This window comes from Anabrus simplex, chromosome 11, assembly GCF_040414725.1.
Source record: "Anabrus simplex isolate iqAnaSimp1 chromosome 11, ASM4041472v1, whole genome shotgun sequence".
In the NCBI taxonomy this organism is placed as follows: domain Eukaryota; kingdom Metazoa; phylum Arthropoda; class Insecta; order Orthoptera; family Tettigoniidae; genus Anabrus; species Anabrus simplex.
In genome coordinates, this window is record NC_090275.1 from 45,419,862 (window position 1) to 45,446,761 (window position 26,900).

The 26,900-nt window shown below is 35.9% G+C and overlaps 1 protein-coding gene across 3 annotated transcripts in view; it reads left to right on the plus strand.

The window, feature by feature from the left end:
* Positions 1–18,966, plus strand: part of Fas2 (fasciclin 2) — a 160,367-nt gene extending 141,401 nt beyond the window's left edge. The window contains exons 13-15 of one of the 3 annotated variants that reach the window (XM_067155948.2): positions 614–682; positions 5,829–5,882; positions 16,598–18,966. In XM_067155948.2, the coding sequence (XP_067012049.1) occupies positions 614–682; positions 5,829–5,882; positions 16,598–16,682 (208 nt within the window). In that variant the 3' untranslated portion in view covers positions 16,683–18,966. The remainder of the gene's footprint in view (positions 1–613; positions 683–5,828; positions 5,883–16,597) is intronic. The other 2 variants (XM_067155949.2, XM_067155950.2) reach the window with 2 other exon arrangements.
* The last annotated feature ends 7,934 nt before the right edge of the window (positions 18,967–26,900 follow it).

Genomic DNA, 26,900 nt, shown 5'->3' on the forward strand with positions numbered 1-26,900 from the left:
CTGTAACGATGTCATGTCTTTCTACCTGAAACATCAGTTGGCACAAATCACCTCATCTACACGAACTTGGTGTTGAGTATCCACGACTGTTACAGGCTGTCTGCCGTGGGGCTGGTCACTCAAGGCTTGTTGTGACTGCATTGCTGCTTTTCAGACTCTTTACCCACTGTATGACAGTACTCGCATCCAAACACGTATTGCCATAAACAACTTGGCTATGTGGTTATGGAAGAAACCGATCATTTTTACTGTTCTTTGTATCTCCTCTTTGGAGTTTGTACGTGTAGGTATAATATATTTATGACCCTTGTATTTAAGTAAATCTAGGACACTGACAGCAATCCCACATTCACAGTATATCAGCTGCCACTGAGCTCAGGTCAGTACTCACCTATTGTTGAAGTTATCGCGTAGGAGACAAAACTTTTTAAAACGCTCTTGTAGAATCTATCATGTTGTCACATCTAATGATCCTCTGATTATTGAAGAAATAACTCTTATAAACCATGCAATGCCACTGAATTCACTTTTCCCCACCACAAGTGAGGTCTTTATGTACTGTCACTCTCTCATCAAGCCTATACAGTTGGCGCTTCCCCCTCCCCTATTGCAGCATTAAGGACGCGTCCCACACAGGGGGTGCTGTCTTCGTAGCTGAGAAGTTGCCAGAGAAAGTGCCTATGTAAGCCAAGATTATATGATACCATAGCCTGAAGCATGTATACTGCATCTTGTGTACGCCTAATTGTGTTCTCTCATAGCTCTATGTAGGACAAGAACAAAGAAGACTCTCCACTGAATTCGAAGAGAAGATATATCGTGTAAGGTTGGGATATTTTGAATGACTGTGCCTGTCATATGCATGAAGCATGTTGTATTTAGGTTGAGTGGAATTTCATGAGCAGCAGATAGAACTTAAAACCCAGTGGAAATAATAGTGATTTGTATCCAGATAGCATGAGAAGTTCATGGCAGTTTTGTTATGAAATTGTAGCTGACTTTTACAACACATTCTCACTGTTCCTATCCTCAATGATATTTTCCTGTACAGTTTTAACCCTCACACTTTTCCAAAAGCAATTCTATAGGTATGTACAGGTTTATCATTTAAGGTTCTCACCCAGCTGACCAAGGTTAAGTTCCTGGCTATAATTCATATTTATAGAAAGTCTGTCCAATTACTATAGATTTGATGAAATACCAGGGTGTGGAATTTTGTCTCACAGGAATTAACAGGGAATCAAATCCATGTCCTTTCGGGTAAATCGAGCGCGCCTCGATAGCCAGCCCCTTCTAAGAGACATAAAATATGCTAAATACAAAGGTTGTTTTGATTTTAACCCTTTCCCCTCAAATAACATTTGGCTCTTATACAGCATGGTCAGAAACAATGTACTCTGAGTATATGAGCGTTAGAGTGCTGGTCATACTGATAAGTGATTTGAAAATATTATGTCAATATCTCGCGCCGTTGTCATTTTATCAGCTGCTGAAGTTAGCCAATCAGATTGCTTTGCAGATGAATTCAAATGGGCTTTACAAGGCGGTGTTGCTAAATCTTCACGTGGCGTGGTAGGACTTGAGAGCCATATATTAAATCAATAAAACTAAATACCCACCTTTTTGATGCTTATATTTGCTTTAAACAAATTAATTGTGTATTTATAGTACATGTTTCATTCCTTGGGAATATCTTCAGCTACGTTATGTTGCATAGGTGAAATTACAAGCACATATATTATCTTCTCAAAAAACATCATAAAAAGTACCTTGTTATGTTTAAAAAACTATATGAATTTACAAAAGATGAAAATGATTAAAATCTATGAGGAGGGTTGAATGAGGTGGTTAAATGGGAAGGGAAATGGATCTACTTTGTTCTAAACTACTTTCAAACTATTTCCATACACTTGAACAGATGTTCAAAATTTTTTGGTTTCCAGCACTTTTGTTTGCTATGATGTGTATGTGTCCTAGTTGTTTATTATTTAAAAAGTTTTTGAATTTTTTTTTGATGTTCTGAAGGAGAAGCAGGTTTCAGAATGTACACATCGTTATTTCACAAGACAGAAAGCTGTATTAGTTGCTGCTAGACCCCCTTCAAGGCCACAGTAGGTTTCCATAGTAACAAGATTTTTGGGGAAGATCATTTCATAACAACAGAACGACAGCAATCAGCTTCAGGGATCCCGCAATTAAACAGAATTAAAGAGACTCAATTTTATAAACTACAACAAATGACAACATTCACCCTGGAAAAGAGCAGCTGAAGGGAACAGTTTTGTAATAATAATGGAACATCAACAAGAAAAAAATATTTGTCAAAAACTTTTTAATAGTAAACAACTAGGACATTTTTAACATCTGTTCAAGTGAATAGAAATAATTTTAAAATAGTTTAGAACAAAGTAGATCCATTTCCCTTCCCATTTCACCACCTCACTCAACCCTCCTCACAGATTTTAATCATTTTTATCTTTTATAAATTCATATAATTTTTTAAACATAAGGTACTTTTTATGATTTTTTTTTGAGAAGCTAAAATATGCTCTGTAATTTCACCTATGCAATGTAATGTTCCCAAGGAACGAAACATGTACTTACTCATTTTTATACCATACATTAGTCTTCACTGAGGAAGTGATTTCATGGTTTGGGTTACGTAACTGTCAACTTGCATTCAGTAAATAGAGGGTTCGAACCCCACTTTCAAATCTAATTCCTTCTCATTTCAAATGTTCAGTTAAAAATAAATTTTTAACCCATACTGTTCCTTTAAGAAATAAATAAATTATTTACTTGATTGTTGCAAACTTGTATAATATTTGTTTAAGAGAGGTCAGCACAATTATGGTCTAGATACCTCTCACATTCTTGAACACATTTCACTTCTCTATGAATAAGTAGGCCTACTTATTTTTGGTATTCAGAATTTTAACTCATTTTTATTTTAGGGCCCGGTCTAGGAAGCCAAGAATAACGGCCGAGAGAATTTGTTGTGTTGACCACACGATATCTCATAATCTGCAGGCCTCCAGGCTGAGCAGCGGTCGCTTGGTAGGCCATGGCCCTTCGGGACTGTTGCGCCATGGGATATGGTTTTTTTAAATTTAAGGACAGCATAGACATATTAATTTCATACTGTTTCTTCTCAGAATATATTATGTCCGTAATTTTAGAAGGTGTGTGAAGTGATCAATACATTTTTGTTTGTATTACTGTATGTGAAAGGCATGATTATCATAAACAAAATATGCTTTATTACGATTGTTTGCATTAATTTATTTTTACAGTACTCATAAAGACTGACATTAAACTATTATGCATGCTGCTGCTTCACATTGTTTTTCATTATTAGGCATGTGAAGTTTCTTTCTTCTATGATATACTTTTTATTAACAACCATTCTAGCTGAGTGGTTAAGCCCGCTTCATAATAATATTGGGAGGCTATACTGTTCAGAGATTCAAACCAATGTTATTTTCAAATGAATGAAACCATCTTGAGAAAAAGGGGGCATACAATTTTTAAAAAGAATATTTGCCCCATTTTAAACTTTTAACAGTTGTATGTTCAGTCTTCAGCCCTAAGGCTGGTTGGATCCTCAACAGCTATGCCATCAGCTGTCATAGATGGTCTAGGCATCACTGAAGAGGCGTACTAGGGAAATGAGGAGTGAGGTAGTTTCCTGTTGCTTTCCTCACCAAGCCAGAAGTTGCTATTACATATCAGTCAGCCAAGCCCACTGAAATGCATGCACCAACCGACCCTATGAGCAACGTTTTCACACCATTCATAGCAGGGACTGGCTGCACAAGGAATGGCATTACTAACATCGCTCATACCTCAGTCACTTTCATATTGTCAAAGCCAAGGATAAGACAGAGACAGATCAATGAAAGTAACAAAATTGCTCTAGCCCATACCAGAAGACATAGTGCACTGTAAACACTAGGTCCTGCCAGCAAAGGCATAGTTAACTAAATTATATTGTTCTTGTAAATGAGGGACATAATCTACACTGAAGAACAAATTAAGAATCTTTCATCAAATTAGATAATTTGAGATCCCTTGGAGTGGATTATAAGTTTCTGAAATCAGTCTTTATATCTTGTCCTTGAAAGATAAAACTTGGAAGGTCCACTCTTTTACTAATTGTATGGTTCTTTATTTATCTTTACTTATATCACAGTATTTAGCATTCAGAACGTTAACTCATTAATTTATTCTTTTTTTAATTTAAGGACAGCATGAATGTATTATTTTCATACTGTTTTTTGTCAGAATATATTATGTCCATTATTTTAGAAGATGTGTGAAGTGATCAATACATTTTTGTTTGCAATGTTGTATATGAAAGGCATGACGATCATACACAGATATGCTTATACTTAAGATGATAATAATGGGGTGTGGCTCCAGACAGACCTGGTGCCGGTATTTCGAGTTGACACCATGTAGTTTTATTATTTTCATGTCCGTATTGATGAAGTTTATGATTGTAAAATGGGGATAATTCCACCTAATCAATACTGCTTATTAAAAGTACAATGTAGTTATACTCAAAAATACATTACTTGCAGTACCGGTTTCGATCTGTATCGATCATCGTCAGCTGCCTTAAGAAAATCAGCTGTAACGGGCACTATAAGAGACCTATGGACACATTTCAAATTTTATTGATTTTAACTTGTCATTAATGTTGTTCATCACCGATTTTAACTCATTATTAATATTGTTCTTCATGCTTTTAATAATATTCTTAAACTAAGTAATGTCTAATGATATGTACATTTAGTTTTATCTCATGTTCTGTTGGCACTCTCAAGCCACTTTTAGTGACATTTCATTTTACAGGGGTGAGGGGCAAGGAGGGAGCTTCAGTGGTTCCAAGTAGAACTGCCAACAGATAGAAGTGAAAATTGAATTGAATCGATAATATGGTCAATACGAATTTCCTAGACCTTTATTATCTAAAGGCTACAGCTGCGTCACATATACAACTATATGTCTTGTTGTGACTTTTTCTATTTAGTATCTGTAATTATATCTATACTTTGACAGGAAGAAGTGGCGAGCGCTTGTACACCACACCCGGGAAACTGGAGGTGGAAAATGATGATGAATTATATCGATCTACATAAAAGAGACTGGCCTGCCTCCTTTTTTTTTTACCACAGATGCATGGAGATTTGCAGGTGTGAAAGGCAGAAAATGTTGTAATCCTATCAATTGTGGAAACAGATTTTTCCGCATATGCGGCGGCTCATTCACTCAACTTACTGATGGAGAAGAGCAACTGTTTGTCTTGTTTTTCTATACCACATCAGTCTGTTACTCTAGCTATAATTTTTCTGCCCTCACAGTGTTCGTTTCCAAATTGGAGTTCTAGGGTCTTCATGTGATGTACGTGGATTTTCCTCAATCATTGCAATAGGTTGAAAAAGTTCAGTTTTCACCTAAATTTCTTTGCTTTGCTGTATAAATAACAATATGACCCTGACAGTGGGATTCAAACCCACCATCTCCAGAAAGAAAGTTCACAGCTGTGAAACCCTAACTGCACGGCCAACTCACTTGGTCATTTCCCTCATCCATCCCACATCCAGACATGCACAGCATTCATGGGCATCAAATAGAAATACCTGCACCAGACGAGCTGAACATATCCTCGAACCTTCCCAACACTAAAAGCCATGATGATAAATAAACTAAATTATTATTATTATTATACAATTATATAGTTTACCTGCATGTCTATTTGTTTTACTTTATTTAAGAAATATATCTGCTATAATACAAGCAATTACTTTTTATTTTGCTTATAGAGAAGAAAAGGAACCTTTGAGACATGAAAGGCCTTTAGTACCCATAATAAGGAGGTAAGCATACATTGGTCCTATTTTTTTATGTCTGCTGGAATGTCTGCACAGGTGGAGGTACTTAAGATAAACATTGTGGTAATCATCAAACTAATATGATAAGTAAGAAATCAAGCTGGATAAGGAAAGAACTGAGAGAATTATTCACCAGCATAAAATACAGGTGAATAGTAGACTGCACAGAAGAAAGGCCTTTCCTCTCCGCAGTCGACTAATGGTATAAATTGAACTTCAATGCCATCGCAGTCTGCAGTATCCTGGGCAGGAGTCAAGAAATCTATTACTGCTGTTGCAACAAGTCCCCTCACATTCTTTCCTTGTATTATAGCTTGATATATATTTCTTGCATTTTGTCTTTGTTTGACAGTTATAATAATCTTAAAGGATGTGGATACATCATGCTTGTTCAATTGCACTACATGTTTTCTTGCAAATGTATTTTATTCCTTTACCTTGATTAAGGAAAGCTTCCTCAGATGAAAATACAGAACAAATATCATAAGATCTGGAAAATGTTGCATTATCATGTCACTGTTTTCTGGTGGTAGTGCTTGTGATCATTCTTTTTTAAAGGTGTAAAACACTAAGTTACTTAGTACCGTACTTAATACAATTAAGTCAAGCCATATAAGCAAGAATCAAAGTACTGGCTAAAGAAAACAGGAGACCATACATGACTGGAAAATAAAAATAAAAAAATCTCTAGATCTCACGAGGTCTTTCACAAGACAAGAAAAAAGCTGAAATGGACGTGCCTGAGACAAGTACTGTAATTGGAAAAAATACCAGACCCGGGTTCACTTCTCAATAATGTTCTTTGGATGATGTAAAATAAGTCAAACACAAGAGAAACACCACACGCATGTTTAAAATCAGTGAGTAAGTATTAGAATATGCATGATTTAGTAGATGTTCCAGCCCTGTTGATCCAGTGACTCAATCGACTAGATGTGAAGTTGTGAACTAATGTGTACATAAGTTAATCATGTCTCTCGTTGATTATTTACCATTCTAATTTTGTTTTATATTTATTGTCCATGTATGCAATACACTAAATAAATACCTGTAGAAACATACCATGCGTTCAACAGTTTGCGGCAGCACCGTAGTAGAGGTGTGTTACATTTCTTCGAATGGCCAAAATCAAATTCCTCGATATCGACCAAGAAAGGCCTTTTGTCTCGGCAGTCGACCAATGCTATAAATTGAACTTTAGTACCATCACAGTCTGCAGTATCCTGGGCAGGAGTCAAGAAATCTGTTGCTGCTGTTGCAACAAGTCCCCTCACGTTCTTGGAACTGCTTAAGGACAGCACAAGGTCAGGAGAACTATTGCTGAGTATCTGAAGAAATGTCATGGATTGGAAGTGTGTGAAGAAGTACCTTGCTTGTGATCAACAGGCTCTAACAGACATGTGGATAGAATAGTTGTCAATAAAATATGGAATAGTGGCTTGATAAACCGATCCAAGAATAAACGTTGAAAGATAGACATGGCAATATAAAGAAGTAGATGCTTTCCTGATTATTCATTACTAATATATGTGTGCAAGAAATCCATCATACACATAGTCCTGAAAGTTCTTGATAAATACTGTATCTTGTTGATTGAAAAAAAAAAAAAAAAAAACTTACAACCTGTTTTCCAGTCTTTGACTGGGTCAGGGATGTAATGAATGAACCATATAGGCTATTGTTACAACAGGGTCGCCACTCCCAAGGTGATATTAATGGGTGATAAATGCTATGAAATGAGAATGGAGAGTGTTGCTGCAATGAAAGATGACAGGGAAAACCGGAGTACCCGGAGAAAACCTGTCCTGCCTCCGCTTTGTCCAGCACAAATCTCACATGGAGTGACCGGGATTTGAACCATGGTATCCAGCGGTGAGAGGCCGACGTGCTGCCGTCTGAGCCATGGAGGCTCTACTTGATGATTGAAATTTAAGAGCAATTGTTTTCCATTCATTTGAGAGTAGTATCTAGGCCTAAATCCTGCATGGCATGCTTTGTAACAACTAGCATGTGTTATGTATTGTGTTTATTATAATTGCATTCTTTTTCATATTTAGAACCAAGTATGCTTCATAGTTTGAAAAGCTGTTCATGAGCTATTGCTGTTTGAATGTCCAATTTCAAATTGACTGATAAGAAACAACATAGTTTCTGATGTTTTGTTCAAGTGACCTGGTTTTTACAAATACATTTTCAGAAGTTCTGAACATCAGCTCATTTTGTGACTCTTACAAGTACATAATCACAGTACTCAGGTTCATTGGCAAGAGGGACAATTCTGTATTGAACATCAAATAATATCACTTCCAGAATGTCATTATCAGCTATCTTAATCAGCATAAAAAACAAAAAGGAATATTACCATCCAGATTCAAAATTTTGTGCATTCAAACAGCTGTATCTTGGAAATGGCTTAGACTGGAACAGACATGTGCATGAATCTATTTAGAATGATCCATGATAACAGTCTTTCAAAGTATTGATATTTGCTTGTGGACCAATCTGTAGCTTATATATCTTAAAGGGAGCATTAAAAAAAAAAAAAAAAAAAAAACAATTAACAAAGGCTATAGAAGAATTAATCCAGTGAATAACTTACATTTTGTTTGCTTGACTAATGTTTAATTTTAACACTCACTTGGAAAGAAACATGGCTAAGAAAAACTAAATATGTTGAAAAATATAATCAGCCTCAGGGAATTGTACCAAATGACAATTTAAAAAGTAGTATTTTTTTACAAGTTGCTTTACGTCGCACCGATGCAGATAGGTCTTATGGTGATGATGGGATAGGAAAGGACTAGGAGTGGGAAGGAAGTGGCCTGGTGTGAAAATGGGAAACCACGGGGAAACTATCTTCAGGGCTGCCGACAATGGGATTCAAACCCACTATCTACCGAATGCAGGCTCACAGGTGCGTGCCCCTAACTGCGCAGCAACTCGCTCAGTAAATAAAATAGGAAGACTGGAATAAGAAATGCCAGGCAAAAAAGAGTAGTGAAAGAAGAAAAGGAGAAGAGCTGGAAACTGTTCACACAAAGAATTGAGGAAGATAGTAAAGGATATCAGAACATGCTATACAGGTTGATGAAAAATAAAAAAAGTAGACAAGGAAGACATCAAAGCTATTGAAACAGAGGATGGGATCGTTATCAGAGACACGGTAGGAATCAAAAAAGAGATGAAGCGTTATTTTGAAAATATATTCAATGGGGAGTATGAACAAGAACAGGCTACCAAAGTTACTAATAAATTACAAATGGAACAACTTCAAGTTACTTGGATAGAGACAGAAATTGCCTTGAAGGAAATGAAAAGTGGGAAGTCAGCAGATATGATTAAGGCAGCTGGAATCCTTGAAATACAGTGGCTACATCGAACAGTGGGAGTTATAAGAAAGAGAACAAGTTGCCAGGTGACTGGAAAAAGGAACTATAATACCATTGTTCAAAAAGTGAAGAAGAGGGAAATGCACCAATTATAGATGCATCAGTGGTGGTGGTGGTGATTATTGTTTTAAGAGGAAGTACAACTAGGCAACCATCCCCTATATAACACTAATCAGAGAGGAAAAAATGGAAGGGATCCGACACTTCGAAAAATGAAGGTATCAGCCAAAGAAATTAAGGGCCACAAAGGGTGTGAAAATGAGACTCCCCACGTAGTCAGGGTCGGAAAAGAACAAGAGTTGACCAAGGGAGGTTGGATAGGATAGATGAAAGTGAAGAGCCTGACACAAGTAAGTGGGAGCAATGCCAGGACTCAGCTGAGGGCCATGTGGTCGCCAACCCATGCTCCAAAGTTAAAAGCCCTGGACCCCTCTTAGTTGCCTCTTACGACAGGTGGGGTATACCATGGGTGTTATTCTACCGCTCCCACCCACAGAGGGATTATAGATGCATCACCCTTTTGTTACACATCCTTAAGATAATGGAGAGAATTATAGAGAAGAGTTTGAGAGAAATAATGGAAGACCAATTTGAAGAGGAACCAACATGGATTTAGAAGGAATAGAGAAACCATATACCTAATTTTTTCACTCAGGCAGTTAATGGAAAAGATTTGGAAAAAGCATGTAACAGTGTGAGGAAACGAAAAATATGGGAATGTTTAGAAAAACATAACATCCCAGGAACACTAATTTAAAATGTTCAGATGTTGTATAATAGTTGTGAAAGTAGTGTGCAAGTAGGAGACGGAAGATCTCAGTGGTTTTAAACAAGAGGAGGTATCCAACAAGGGAGTTCTCTTTCCCTATTGCTCTTCATTACACTGATGAATACTATTATAAAGAAACTCGGATTAATACATAATGAAGATCTCGGGTGTATTTGTTTTAGCTGATGATGTTCCCATTTGAGAAGCACCAAGTTTAAATAAATAACTGTGAGCAAGAGCAGAATAGTGGTAATGAAAGTTATCAGGACAAATACATCTTGTAACCTCACCCTTGAGGGAGAGAAGATTGAATGTGTGAATACCTTTAAATATCTACGGAGTACAATATCAAAAGTACGGAAGTGCCAAGAATGAAGTGCTGAGCAGGGTGCAAAAATTAACAAACTTCTTTCATCAAGTATGGAACATAGTATGGAGTTCCTCAGAGGGCTAACAGACCACGTTTAAAAGTTATTTCCTATTCATCATGACATATAATCTGGAGAGTTGTGTCGTACATAAAAGAGGAAAGCTTTTTATTTTCTCACAACTTGCTTTATTTTAAAGGTATGGTTGAATGTTCCACCTTTACAATACTAAGACTTTTATTATTTAATTATTTAAATAACATTTTAAAAAAATATAACAGAACATGTTTCATCTATCTTGTAGACATCATCAGCCGAAAAGTTTTAAGATCAAGCACAAAGGACAAGGACAAAAAAGCACATTAAAATAATTCGGACTGCCGAATGCGTCAGTTAAAATGGTGAAGAATGTGCTGGAATGTTCTGAGCATAACACTTGAATACTGTTAAAAGTGAAATTAAAAAGTGTGCACATGAGATGATTCAATAAAATAGGTATTAGAGTCCTTCTTGACTTCATGGTGCTGCATTGACATACAGTAATCCGATATGTTGGTAAAAACTTGATGATAAGGAGCACAATGTTCAGTTCCAGTAGAATAGACGATTGATAAACATGTGATAAACATGAGTGAGGATTCCAGTAAAAAGATATTGAGATTGTCTTATTGGCGTGATGATGTTGACAATTCTTGTTAAAAAATTACGTGGAAACATTCATACCACGCTGAGCTAGTCATTCTTGGGTAGGAGAGAACGGCCCTCCACTGCACATTCTACATACGATATTACAATCAGATATTCCGCCTAATTTCTTAACAAGAATTGTCAACATCATCACGCCAATAAGACGATCTCAATATCTTTTTACCGGAATCCTCACTCATGTTTATCACATGTTTATTGATCGTCTTTATTCTACTGTAACTAAACATTGTGCTCCTTATCATCAAGTTTTTACTGACACATTGGATTACTGTATGTCAATACAGCCCCATCAAGTCAAGAAGGACTTAAATACCTATTTTATTGAATCATCTCATGTGTACAATTTTTTAATTTCACTTTTAACAGTATTCAAGTGTTATGCTCAGAACATTCCAGCACATTCTTCACCATTTTAACTGACACATTCGGCAGTCCGAATTATTTTAATGTGCTTTTTTGTCCTTGTCCTTTGTGCTTGATCTTAAAACTTTTCGGCTGATGATCTCAACAAGATAGATGAAACATGTTCCATTATATTTTAAAAAAATGTTATTTAAATAATTAAATAATAAAACTTTTAGTATTGTAAAGGTGGAACATTTGACCATACCTTTAAAGTATACGTATAACAATACGGGCTTTCCAATTAATAAATGAAGAAAGGTTCCACCAAATCGATACTTTCTCTTTTTTATTTAGCCTTGGGCTATTTATTAAAAACCTTAATAATCACAGAACATGTTTCGATTGCTTAGCAATCATCATCAGCTGTTTTACATGTAGCTTAGGTAAAAATAGCATAAAATCGATATCAACCGTTTTAAGAAGACATAAACTCTTTATAATCAATTCAACAGGAGCATTTTACCAAAAATCTACATGTCTTCAGCAGCAAGTGATTTTATTGAAAAGCTCTCAAGACTTATAGTGAACCTAAGACATTTTAACCCAATAAGTGTTTTTAATAAGTTTATTGTCCAACTAACAACCACCCTCAATGCACTCTCCCCCTCCCCCTCCCCCTCTTCCACCTATACAACATCTACTAACACCTGTTTTAATGTTTTATTGTAAATCATGATATCGATTTTATGCTATTTTTACCTAAGCTACATGTAAAACAGCTGATGATGATTGCTAAGCAATCGAAACATGTTCTGTGATTATTAATGTTTTTATAAATAGCCCAAGGCTAAATAAAAAAGAGAAAGTATCGATTAGGTGGAACCTTTTTTCATTTATTGATTGAATTACTTTATTGATACGGACATGAAGTGGATGGTCTGTAATAATAGGGCTTTATAATGAAATTCATTTTATGCAACTTGCTTTATGTCGCACCGACACACACAAGTCTTACGGTGACAATGGGATAGGAAAGAGCTACGAGTGGGAAGGAAGCAGCCGTGGCTTAATTAACCCACAGTCGCAGCACATCAAGGCAACCATCCTCTTTTAATACTAATCAGATAAAAAAGAGGGAGAGGTCAGACCCTCCAAAGAACTAGGTTACTGGTAAAAGAAAGGGAAGGATCATGAAGAGATCAAGAGAACAAGGTCAGATAGGAAAGATGAAAGTACTAGGTTTGACATAATTATTACTGAATTCTCGGATAAGAGCACCTGAGCAGCACAGGCTTGGTGGGGGAATGTATAACAAATAATGCAGTACAACTACAATACATCACAAACATCAGTGAATTTCCTTGTACACTGCATCTGGAGTGAGGAACGATCAAGAAAACCAACAGGTTGAAGTACTTGGCTGGAACCCAATCTCTCCAAAGGAGTAGCATTATAAACTCGAGGTAATAACCTAGAACTGGCATACCAACTGACCAAGAACACCTACAATAAAAAGTGTCTCTCCCAAAACACTAAAATGAAGCACTACCAGACAGTCATTCCGCCTGAAGTCTTATATGCTTCAGAATATCTAATATTCAACAGGAAGGGACTCGCAGACAGCACGAAATCCAGGAGAGAAAAATATTGAGGAAGATATTAGGACTAGTCAACGAAGGGAATGAATACAAAAGTTGACCCGACCAAGAGCTCTAGAAATACTGTGAAAAAATCACAGATGTGGCCAGGATGCATCATGCCAGACTGACCAACCAGCTTCTTGTTTACTGGCAAAAGGGGAAGACCAACTAACAATGATTGATGGAAGTAAACAAAGGAAGGAACTGGGAGGAACAGAAAGAGACTTAAAAGACCAGACATCTTTCTGGAGGATGCTTAAACAAAAGAGGTTCAAGGACAAACTGCCAAGAAGGAAGACAGTTACCCTCTGAACAAAGGAGAGGAAAGAACAACACAGCGAGGATGCGCAGTCACTGGGCAAACATCAAAACACACCCCAAACACAGTAGTTTAATATCGTGGTCCTTAGTTGGTCTATACTAAACGAGAAGAAGAATAGTACCACTTACATCATGCATATATGCCTTTATAACTGCAATATTGGTAAAGAACATAAGACAACTCCATTGTCGGCAGCCATGGAGATAGTTTTCTGTGATGTCCCATTTGCACACCAGGCAAATGCGGGGGCCACCATTAACTAAAAGTCATAACCACAGTCCTTCCTAATCGTAGTCTTTCCCATCCTTGCATCATCAAAAGCCTTCCATATGTCATCGCAATGTTAGACTATAGGTCTGTTAAGAAAACAGTATTGCTCTTATACAATAGGGTTGCCATATCGAACAGCTGTGCTCAGTAGCATCACTGGAAAAAGATTGCACGTAAATTTGTGAAATTCAGTATTTAAAATGAAAGGGGGAAGAAACTAAGCTGAAAATTAATTTTACTGGGCGTTTAGAGGGGATCATTTTGGTATTCACAGGGTGACGGGAAAGCGGTGGCACGTATGAGAGGGTGTCAAAAATTAACTGGAATTATTTTATTATGGCAAAATACTGGCTACCTTTATTCAAATTCACTTACAGACTTTCAAAGTATTCTCCCTCAGACACAATACAATGGTTTCAGCGCTCAGTCCACTGTTCAAAACACTCCCTGAAGCCCTTTCTTGATAGTCTGTTGAGTATATCCGAAATTGCATTCTTTACTTCTTGATCAATTTGAAAATGACGACCCTGAAGTTCCTTTTTCACTGCAGGAAATAGGTAGAGATTGCATAGTGCTAGGTCTGGTGAATAAGGTGGATGTGGCATCACTTCAATGCCCAATTCCGTTTTTATATCTTGATTGGCCGATGCGCAGCTGCGTTGTTCTGGTGCAGGATCCCTCCTGTTTGAGTAAAGTTTGGTCTTTTTTCTTTCCAATTTTTCTTTTCAATGGTTAAACGGCGGTCTTCCTGCAACATGACATCAATTGTGTTCACATTGATGTCGGTTTTTGAAGTTCAGGGCCTTCCGGGGTGTGGATTATCCTGCAGATCAGTTTTACCCTCCTTAAAGCATCTGCGCCACTCAAAAACTTGCGTCTTTCCCATGACTTCCTCTCTGTAAGCTTGCTGCAACATTTCCACTGTTTGTGTTGGGGTTTTGTCCAGGAGAACACAAAATCGAATTGAAGTGCGCTGCTGCAACTTGACATCTATGTTGGGTACAGCAAACACGGCCTCCTTCCTCAGCTGCTCCCCTGCAACTGAGAAGCCTGAGGCGAGTGACGCGCTTCCCACTGTATCACACAAGGTCAGACCTTTCCAGTACTAGTTATTTTCTGATACTGCTTCATCCATTGGTGAAACTCTGTATTTATTTATTTAATTTTTTTTTACTATCTGCTTTACGTCACACCGACACAGATAGGTCTTATGGCGACGATGGGAGAGGAAAGGTCTAGGTTGGAAGGAAGCAGCCGTAGCCTTAATTAAGGCACAGCCCCAGCATTTGCCTGGTGTGAAAATGGGAAACCACGGAAAACCATCTTCAGGGCTGCCAGCAGTGGGGTTCGAACCCACTATCTCCCGGATGCAAGCTCACAGCTGCGCGCCCCTAACTACACGGTCAACTCGCCCGGTGAAATTCAGTGTTTAAGTTAAAGACAAAATGAAGAAGATACTAAGCTGAAAATTATATTAATGAATTCTGTAGGATGGTGGTGGGTGGGGGGAGGGGTAGAGGGGCTCATTTTGATGTTCACGGGATAACGGGAAAACAGAGGAACATAAATTTGTGAAACTCAATTTTTTAAGTTCAAGTAAAAGGGGGAAGAAAATAAGCTGCAAATTAAGCTCAGTTTACTTTGTTTCTTCCTCAGCTTCATCCATAGAGTAAATTGCTGCATACAAAGAATCAGATTTGCACAACACAAGTAATTTATTGTTGAAGCTTTTTTACTCTGTACAAAATAAAAGTTTCTCTAAGTTGCTTCTTTTGCTGAATGTACATTAAATCCATAATCTGAATAAGCTTGAGGATGCCTTGGAAAAATGATACATATATACATATCTAACCTAAATATACAAGAAGTTTCTTGTTGCCAGAACACTATGCAAATCAATATCCCTATAATAGACTGCCTACGTTGATCATGAGAAGAGTTCTAGCAGAAGGCTATATAAGATTACAAACTTAATACGACTGATGTCAGTAGAAAATGTGTCAAGTGATAGAGCCATGTAAAGCAGATAGGACGAGGCTAGGGAGCCTAACCTGAGGCGAAACCTCCCGGCTAGCGTTAGTCCACCAGTTCGGTGCACATTTTCAACAGCTGTGACCTCCGTGCCTGACTTATGGTGTAGGATAGTCGTTCGACAGCTCCTAACAGTCTGCCTGACTCTATCGCAGGCGGGCTGATGTCACAGTCTCGTCAGCGTGCTGGCTGGGAAATGCATCGTGTTCCCGAAGACTCGCCGTGTAGCACGCGCACTTCAAACAGATGAGGTGGCACCAGAGCATAAATAAATCACTGTAATAATGTTAAAGAAAGACATTGCCCATGTAGGCTAGTTAAGCACATAACACTCACTCAACACAAGACTAGTACGCACTGTTATAACGACTAAAAAACATACGCATCACATAAAAAGAGCAATTTTCTACAACAACAATGAAGAAAGGTAACAAAGCGATGGCTGTTCTTGCCATTGTGCTTCCTCACTGGGAATGTATTTATAACATAGAAAAGCTTCAGTCATTACTTAAATAACGCACCGGCAAAAGATGCCTTAATCACAAGGAATTATGAGTGTCTAAGAAGGGGTGTGTTCACTCCTTGTAGGTCCATAAGAGCAACACTGTTTCCTTAACAAGGAATGATCTATAGCAGCAAAACAAAGGAAAGTCTCTTGGGAGTTGTTTATTGAGGACGTCCATTCTCAAACCATTAGAAATGATCCAGTGAGGTAATGTAAGTAATGAAAATGAAATAAGCATGTGATTGATGCAATTTTATTTGCTGTTGAAATACAATACTGAGAAAGGTGTAATTCGTTGTAATTTTTATCATCACTGTCAACATTTAACAAACTTCTTAAAATTTTCTTTGCAGTGTCAAGAGGGAAACGTCTGTTGATTTCGATATGAAGAAATCAATATCCAGGACAAGTTTTGTTGGCAAGGACTCAGCTGTTTAATAAAAGAAATCAAGATCAACTTAGCCACCAAAATCATTGAGTTTCAAGCTTGAAATTCAATCAAGCTTGAACTTTTACAATTGTTTCATCTGAATCTAATTGCTGTAGGATTCCATTGTGCCAACATAGAGACATTTTTTGAAAGAACAGAGATCAATTTTTATAAATATATATATGTTTTTTGTGAGTAAGAAACAAGATAATCAATGTTCATTATTAGATTTTAATATCGTTAAGGTATGGTTGTAGAATTAATGGGCTATCCTAGCTTTTTTCTCTTTTCTTTGAAAGGAGAATTTTGCGTTTCATACCATTTGCCTTAAAAAGAAATGGGGAGAAAAAAAGGTAAGAACATGTTGATGGAGTAGTTATATTAACAATGAACTCATCAGGTCACAAAAACAGCAAAAACAGTATTTTGAATGACATGACAAGGTTATGGGGTTAAACCCAGATTTGAATGTGTAAGCAAAGCATATACTGAAATGCTCTTAAAGTCTGCAGTGTCTTTAACGATAGCTTTATGTACACTGATTACTCCGTACTACAGGCAGTATTCTTTAATCCATACAATTAAATTGAAAGCAAAATACAAGGGCAGTTTGATACGTAAGAAATGGACAAAATTTACAACGAGGCTTTACATTTTTTTAAGTAAAAAAGATGTGCAATAAAATCTACTTAAAATGTTTACTTTCTTTTCACATTAAGACATTTACCCTAATTTTAAATGTTCTGTTTCATATGTATTGTTCTACAAAACTGTGGTCTTCTAAACCTGTTTCAAAACAACACAGTACAAACCCGTTTACCTGAGGTAATTGGGACAGTGTACCTTGGATACCAAAAAAAAAAAAAAAAAAAAAACAGTACGACAGAACATATAGATTAGAAATTACAAAATTATTACTAATGATGTATTGCAAATATTCAATTAATTCAACTTATCCTATAAAAATGGAATTGTATATACAGTATTTAAGAGAAAGACCTAGTAACCAGGCAAACAAAGTCAAAAATTGGCAAAACTAAGCACAAAGATCCATGAATGACTTCCATCTGAAGCATGTTGCGTGTGGCCTTTAGTTTACAATGAAGGTGTAGCACTACTTTGCAGGAATTTGGAGCATATTGTTACAAATTTTGACATTAATTCAATTAATTTCATCGATGAAACAACTGCCTCGGTTAGCACACAACCTTGGATAATTGGATCTTGGATAAGCGGGTTTATATTGTACATTTTGTGAGTAGTTTTAATTTTGTTCAGTGGACATAAACGATTATGGTGAATTTTCTTTTGATCAACACCTTTTCCTTGAGAAATGTTAGCTAGCTGCTCATACTCGATGCTTGGAATTATTTTCAGCTATTAGTGTGTATCTATTTTGCTTGCTAAGCACAGTCTATTCCTCTGGCTGTTAGTAACCAATATAAGTCTACAATATTGCAGTTCTATGTGCACTTTTTACCTTTACCATAGAACTGCTCTCAAATATTTATACTAAGGCCTTGAAAATCATAGAACTGCTCTCAAATATTTATACTAAGGCCTTGTAAATATTCAGGGTATGTACAAATGAATTTTCAGAAGATATGTATTTCAGTTGTGTTGTAGTTAAGATTGCAGGAAAGCTACGGATGGTTTATCTTTTAAAAAAAAAATACATTGGTATATTCCATGGGACTGAGTTGGATAACTCAGTGTTGCATAGTCACTTGCATTTTGTTAATGTGATATCATAATTTTGTTACAAGTAACTTGGTACTAGTAACGGAATGTAACCATAAGTTGCATTGTAAGTTGTAGATAAAATGAAAGTCAACCTTCAGCTCAGCAAGTAACTTTCTAAATTTGCCTTGCTCTGCAATCTTGCAGCAAGTTTGTGTGTGTATATGCTCAGGAAATTGCATGGTAGTTTGAAATTCTAAGTGTCAAATACTATGAATTGACAATATAGTAATTTTATATAGACAAAGCAGATGACAAAATTATTATACTTAGAGGTATTTTACTACAATTTTCTTTGCTTCAGGTCAATGTTGTAACCTAGAAAGGTTATAAATCCATGGCATGTGAAAGAAGTTTTGTGCTCTGTAAACATTGTAGGTTATGCCTTCCAGACAGGTTGAAATAATACTTAATACTTCTAGGGAAAACATTAAATGTTTCATTGTAATACTTCAGAACAAAGGTATACAGCTTGCTGTAATTTCTGAACCTGCAAATTTATATTCTTACCTCATATCAATGCAACAGAACCTACTTTTAGGTTGAGCAGAGGCTGTTCAAGGGATAAAGTGCAAGCAGCTATACAATTTCTGTGAGTAATTTTGGTGACAGTGTGATTAATCTGTTCTCCTACACCATTTTATCTGTTCATCACGACTGGTCAGATTTTGTCCATCCAGTTGGTGGCATCATTTCTGCACTTGATGTACACAGGTACTGGGACACAATTTGACAGTGGCAGTTAAGTACTGTTGCTCTTGTCTATGCAGTGTTTTGATATTTGTCATTGAAACTACTTTCTGTGGTAAGAGTGAGATGCATGCCTTTGTTCAGGTGTAGTAAAGTCAGCACTCTTACTTTGTGATTTGACTTTCTTTGTTCATTTAATGAAATGTAATTCAATCATTCAATACTGATCTGCATTTAGGGTAGTCACCCTATTTTGTATACAAAATATTTGTATACAAAATATTTGTACCACAAATCTATAAAATATTATTTCCTTTCTTTTTTTGTACAAGGTTTCTTTCAATGCTTAATGTCTAACAATGTTGCAGTTTAACTATGAGTGGTCTGTTCCTGCTAAGAGAGAGAGAGCAACATCATTGAACACAAGGGAATTTTTAAATATCTTATTTTTAATCTAAGACAGTGTATATTTGTATTTTTAAAACAGTATTTGGATTATTTGGCTTTTTGTTGTTGTCACTTACAGATTTGAAGTATAGTGTTCTTGTCCTTCAAGTCAAACTTACAAATTACACTTGCTGCCAAATTTCAATCTACCTCCTGTATATAGGTTTGCTGTTGTCTTGTGGTATATTTACAAGTAGCAAGCTTGCTTTAATATTGGGCAGTACATAAATACAAAAGTAAAAATAATGCTCGATTCGTTGTGTATAAACTCAAGGTCTGAAATATTCTGTGTTCCAGAGAGAAATACAAATAAGACAGACTAAATGTTCTGTTTGTAAGTACCTCCTTGGTATCATTTTACATTGTTGATAAATTTAATACCATTTGTTGAACATTCAGCTGACCAATGGGAACAATCTCAATTTACAGACTGATGTAAGAGAAAGAATAATGATTGCGATTGGAGGATTGTATGTATATATTTAATCATTTATTCAGATACAGTATTATTTGTTGTACAGAGGCTTTCGAAGCTTAAGACAATACTGTCTGCACAGTTTATAATACGAGTGCTTTGTTTCGGACCTGTATTATCTTCTACTTGTATTGTGCTGAGACATTTCACGAAGAAGAACCAAGAGTTTCTCTGAAACAATTGTTTGGGAAGAAAACTGTGTACGTTCTTTGAAAATAACTTTTGTCGTAAAGATACATGATCAGCACTTCCTAAGACTCTTTTGTATCAATGATCTATCAGATCTGAGTATGTTCATAGTAGAGAGGGGACTGATATTTCATTCATTTACACCTAAAAATAACCACCGTCTCTATCACCAAAGTGAAGGCTGTTATTATTATGCAGGTTTATATCCAAAAACAATTTAATGTAAGCATGGTAAAATGTGCAAATTAAATTTAAGATTTCCTATAGATTGTATTGTATTAATTTGAATTCCCTTACTCTAATACGAGGTCTGTTCAAAAGAATAGCTGAACGTAGGAAGTACCTGCAGCATGGCTAACTGTGTCTCCTCCAAAGTACTCCCCTCCTCTATTAATGCAACACTTCCAACACCATTTCTAGTTATGGAAGCAGTCTGGGGGATCGCATGTATTTCCGCCTGTGACTTCAGTTTGCGGAATAGAAAAAAGAAGTCTTCTGGGGCTAGGTCAGGTGGGTAGGGTAAATGGGTAAGCACAATTGAAGTGTGCGGCCAAATGAGGGTCTCTGTTACATTTTTACCAATGTTGAGTGTTTGGCGGAGTAAGGTCTACATGCGCACTTGCCTACGCTAGGCATACTGAAGCTCTCTGATCTTTTCAAGCTCATAACTCGAAACAAGCTGAGTGTAAAATAGACTCTTACTTGGCCACACGCTTCAATTGTCTTTGTGTTCATCATACATTCGCAAATCAACAGCGATGCATGAGCTACCATGTTGTCATATTGGAGGTTCCAAGAGTTGTTTGATGGTGCACAACACTATTGATGTCAAAAAAGATGATCAAAAACATTTCCAGATTTGACTTGACCAGGCAGGCTTTCTTCGATCTTGGTGAATCACCATAAACCGTCTTTGTCATTTGGTGTGCCTCTGTAAATGTTTTCCCCTGTTTGAAGCAGAAGTGAATGACTGTGTACTGCGTGTAATATTTAGACACATCGACAGTCACAGCATATACTTAACACACTTGCAAACGAACAGCTGCTGATCAATAACTAATTTCTTCAGAAATGCACTGCAGATGGCTAGTTACTTAGGAAGAATAGCACTATACAGGGTCACTTACCAGAAACCACTAAGACTTCGTGTTTGCACAATATTTTCAAAGTTTGGTTAATTTTGGAACAGGCTTCACATTTTTATTTGCCTTGGCATCATGGCAGTAACTCTTGCAAACATTTTATGATCTAATGGATGAGGTACCTGCTAATTATGGTAGGAAAGTGTCTTCAGATATAAATTGCTAACCTTAGCCCCACAAAGAATAGTTTCACTAGAGAAATACTTTCTCTCACCATTGTCCCAACAACTTTCTTTTGAAGTACTATAGTCAGCTGCTGACAGTATTTAACGTATAAGTTTATTTTCAACTTTCTTAAGGTATGACCCTTTTCAGTACAAAAGGATTTTATTGGTCGTTATATTAATTCTTGTCAAGGCAGTATTAATCTTCTTATAACTGTACAAAGTAGCCCTAAATACACAAAGCATGTATAACATTTAATATTAAGATAGCTGGTATATGAGATTTAAAAAACAAAATATTACTCAGTGAATGTTATCTATTCAACATGATGTGGTAACATTTCTAAACTTACTTCATAAACGGGAGATAAAAACCAGGGAAAAGAAAGAGAGTTACATAGGATTAGTTAAAAACAATCTAATAATCTGAACGCAAAACTCGCCTTTCAAATTGTACCCGATTGATACCGTAATAGCAGTGTGTGAATTTAAAATAAATAAAACTGAGTGAATGTGCCTAAATGTGTAATGTTACTGAAGTGTTATACAAGAGATAAGTGAAAATATAACTTGACCACATATAATTGTCCCTGCTGGTGAGAATATCGAGGCACTACTTAGAAGAAGAAAACACATTCCAGAGTTGTGTGTCAGAGGAAAAGAATTGGTAGGTTGTGCCCTGACAGGATCGCTGTATTTTGTCATGATAACGTCAACCAACAGCTAGATTCTGCGAGATCTTGTCTATTGATATGGATAACCGTTGGCACATGAGCAGTAGAGGGGTCAGCAGTGCAGCCTCCACACACTCGACTTTCTGGCCCGTTCAACCCAACTTATAGCAAACATTTCCTGGGTCTCTTAATCTATTCTATTGGTTTGGGCATGTTTCCTCAATAATGACTTTGGTTTTCCACATCAAAATTTCTGATTAAAATTTGCTATTCATCTCAGAAAGTAGGTTTATTTAACAAGCGAATATCATTTATTGCTTCTGCAGTACATCAGACAGTGTATGTAATCACAGCACCCACTCAAAGTTGACTATGCACCTGAAATGGTACTATCGCTCGCCTCCCCCACATGGCATAGTGGGGGCTATACCCTATGTGTTGATATCTCCATACATTTAATTTTGTAATGGCAGACGACATCACATCAAATGCATGTTACATACATCTCATACTAGTTAATATACTCCATCATTAATTATTACATTGAAGGAGGAAAGGAAATGGTTAACTGTCCAATGAGTCTCCTGCTTCAGCATGCCTCTAATACTACCTGAGGTGTTGGAAATTTTTGTATAATCACAGTCCTAACAGTGATGGACCTTAGGGTCCAACCAGCCTTTGGACTGATGCTGCAACACACAAAAGGAACAACATTCCAAGAGAATTAGTGGTATCTGCTTGTCCTTCCCATCATAATCACTGAAGTATGATATTATAGTAGTTATTAGTAATTATCTTTCTTTGGTTCTTTGGAATAAATTCCCTAAATTATTTCAAACACCATAGATTAACTAAATGAGTTATTGGACATTAATGCTATGATTATTTATCAACCAAGAAAAGCAAGGAGTGATTTCTATCAACAAATTAAAGTACTGTAATCCATGCAGGTAGACATGTAATTATTATCAATGGACCATAATCTTGAACTTATCTTACATTTAAATACAGTACTGTACTGTATAATGTACCATGGTAGTTAGGCATTTAATGTAAAACAAAAGCGATCAGGATAATGTGGAAGACTGGATAACTGGGACTCTACTGTACTTTTCATCGTTTCTGTCAGCTGGTCTATAGAAATAGCTTTTATGCCGAGATCAAAGCATTCCCTTCCTTCCAATCAGAAACATCAGAGGACAACAAATGAGGAGCAGGTCCATGATTTCAGTAGAATCTTGTTTCATAGGATGTTACCAAGGAAATAAAGACATATTTTACTGTGAAAAATAGGTCATTTAAACTGAGGCTGGGGAGATGAAAGCAACTGATTAAACCTTGAATTCTTATAGCAAGTTCCCTTCGTCATTAATGCATGTTATTTTGAGATTTTATATTTTGCAATTAGTTTAAATTTACATTTTGAAACCTTCAAAGCCTCAGGATACTTTTTTGTGCCGGGCCTTACACCAGCCATTTATGATCTTGTGCCTCACACCACTCAGCATTGTCTTTGGTATCTCTATTGGCATATTTCGATGGGACATTTACATGTCAGTCGAGTAATAGCTTTCCTTTCTTTTCTAATATCCTCTCAAGACTCAAAATTAACTGGCATATTGCAGGTGATAAATATATATTTCTCATTATAGATTGCATTAAAATCAATGTGAACAAATACAAAATTGGTAATTCCTTGCTTTTTAAAACCTGTAAACAAGTTTTCTGTGGTTACCAGTAGTTCTCTCAAATTGATTCCATAGAGAATTATGGAAATATTATTAGTATTATTACAAACTGAGTGTTTATATTAGTTTTTGCTTGTGCTGAAATTTCTACGCAGTGAAAATGGATTTTTGAGTGTATAAAAATGTATGCAAAGACCTTCAAAGTGTACAGATGGCAGCTTGTAAAAGTATTTTAACCATAAATTTTTATTGCAGCTGCAATATTTGATAAAGATATATATATATTATTACATACATTATAATGCATTTATTTTTAAAAACAAAGAAAAAGAATTTATTCTTCTTCTCTATAAAAGTTTCTTTGTTAGCCTAATATGTGTCTCTCCTAATAATGTATGTAGCTTCTTAGAAATGAAATCTGTCATTTTTCCATGGATTCTTACAAAATAATGTCTTCAAATTATTATTATTTTTCTCTTCTCAGTAAGCTCTCTGATAAGCTTTCAGGCTCTTTCTGACAATATGTGATAGCATTATTAATCTATTATATGTATTTTAGAGGACCAAAACAAATTGTGATTTTTCTATATAGAAGTCGCATTCACTTTCTCTCTTTTCTTCATCTGTAATTCCATTACAATAATAGCCTCCTCCTCAAAATGCTCCATGAATAAATCAGCCACCACCAGCAAAAGTGGACTTCCCATATTCATACCATCTGTCTTTTCGTAAAATTGCCCGACCCACACAAAACAGCTAGAAGTAACGCAGCAATGAAATACTTTAACTTAATAATATCCTCGGGGAACAGGTGCTCAATGAATCATGACCAAGTCAATCAGCACTTTAGTAAGCAAGAACTCTACATCAAAACTCACCAGTAGTGCACTGGGCTAAAGTTGTTGTTATTATTATTATTATTATTATTATTATTATTATTATTATTATAATTATTATTATTATTATTACTTTGATTTTTGGTGATCTGAATTATTTGTAGGATATGAGATACACAACAGTTTCATTTGCACATGTTTTTCACATATTTTCTTAAACTTATTTTTTCACATCAACCTGATATTTTCATAATTCAAAGAAGTGGCTACACAAATTCATCAGTGTATTAAAATGCCTTTAAGAAAAGAAGGAAAAAGGGGCCTTCGTAGCCTGTACAGAGATGGCTTGGCTAATAGTTCCTGAAATGACTGTATTCACAGCAAAATAATTTAACTTAGTAGAATTGATTGTATTATTATTACCACTTTATAACAGTCAACTGAAAGGTATTCTGAGAGACATGGGCTGTTGGTATTTCAACTACAGTATCTTCTTAATGACAGTTTCAATAATATGCAGCAAATTTCATTCTAAATATTACAATTTGAATATAGCAATGATTGTCATCACAAGGAAAAGGAATATGCAGCACCACTCATTTTCAAGGGACTGATTATCCTGTTTTTTGACACTTAAAGTGCTGAAAATCACACCGATTTTTCTCTCAAAACAAGTACTACAACCTCCACTTGGTCCCTTGAAACAAAAATCACCCTACTCATTTTCAAGGATATTCCTAATCATATGTACGGTATATCCTTTTCATTTAAGTTGCTGCAGTGATAGGACCATTGAAAAATAGAATTACAGAGGAAGATTGAGAGGAGTACATACGTAATTATTAAAGGGAATCTTGTCAGCATTGTGAGTGAAAACTGTCAACTGGCAATACTAGTCTTTTACGATCATCATAAGGTAATATTGTACATTAATATTTGAATAGTACATATTTTATTAGTATACCTTTTTTGGATTTAAGATCTCAATAGAAACAGCATTGTCATTTATTTCTAACCTACACTGATTAAAAATGAAATAGACTTCTTATGCATAAAGCCTAAAGATGAAAAGAAAACCATTGCAACTTGAATCTAGGAACTTCATGAACATGCTGTATGAATCTTGTCTATATTCATATCTGTGGGAACATGAAGTTGTCTCACGAAGGTGATTGTGGTTTGAATCCTGGCCATTGCATGTAGGAGTTTTGAAATGAGGAATTTCATTCAACCTATACTAAAAATGAGCCAGGCACTGCATTTCTCTTAGTGTTACGTATAGTAGAAGCCTTTACCTATTCTTCCTCCAGGGGCCTTCGTAGCCTTTACAGAGATGGCTTGGCTAATAGTTCCTGATATGACTGTATTCACAGCAAAAGAATTTAACTTAGTAGAATTGATTGTATTATTATTACCACTTTAAAACAGTCCACTGAAAGGCATTCTGAGAGACATGGGCTGTTGGTATAATTTCAACTACAGTATCTTCTTAATGACAGTTTCAATAATATGCAGCAAATTTCATTCTAAATGTTGACAACTTTCCTTATAGGTAGTGGTGGTATCTTTCATTTTAGTTTGAGAGTTTTTAGTGGTGTAAAAGATCACTGTTTGAATAATAGAAAAATCTAGGCCTGTTATATAATATTTTTAAGAAATTATGCTTTCAAGTGTTAATTAGCTAGTTTCCGACAATCAACGGTCTTTCAAATAGATAACGCAAAAATGTACAAGAGTTTAAATTTTAAAAAGTTAACGTACGTAATTGAGTGAGTGAGATTAGGTGAAGTCAGGTCCAACATAACATCTGGAACTAAACTAATATAAAGTATGTTTACAGTAGCTTGGATAAAGAAATTCATCACTCATAAACATTTTGTCTCGAACAAAAACCAATGGGAAAAGAATCTTACTCATACAGCCAATTTTCTAGGCCCACTATGGATATTACTAGCTTCTTGATTGATTCTCTATTGAGTTAAACAACATACGATCTACCTGTTGTTTCCTTGGTTGTTTTTCTACAGATTGTTCTGAATACCAGAAATGCTTCAGCTCTTCAATATTATTTAGCATAATGCAATTTTTGCTTTCTAACTTCATACAGATGGATATGAGCATTTTTCTCTTCAACAGTTTACCAGTCCACCTAAACAGAAGATGAACACCAGTTTTGCTCCT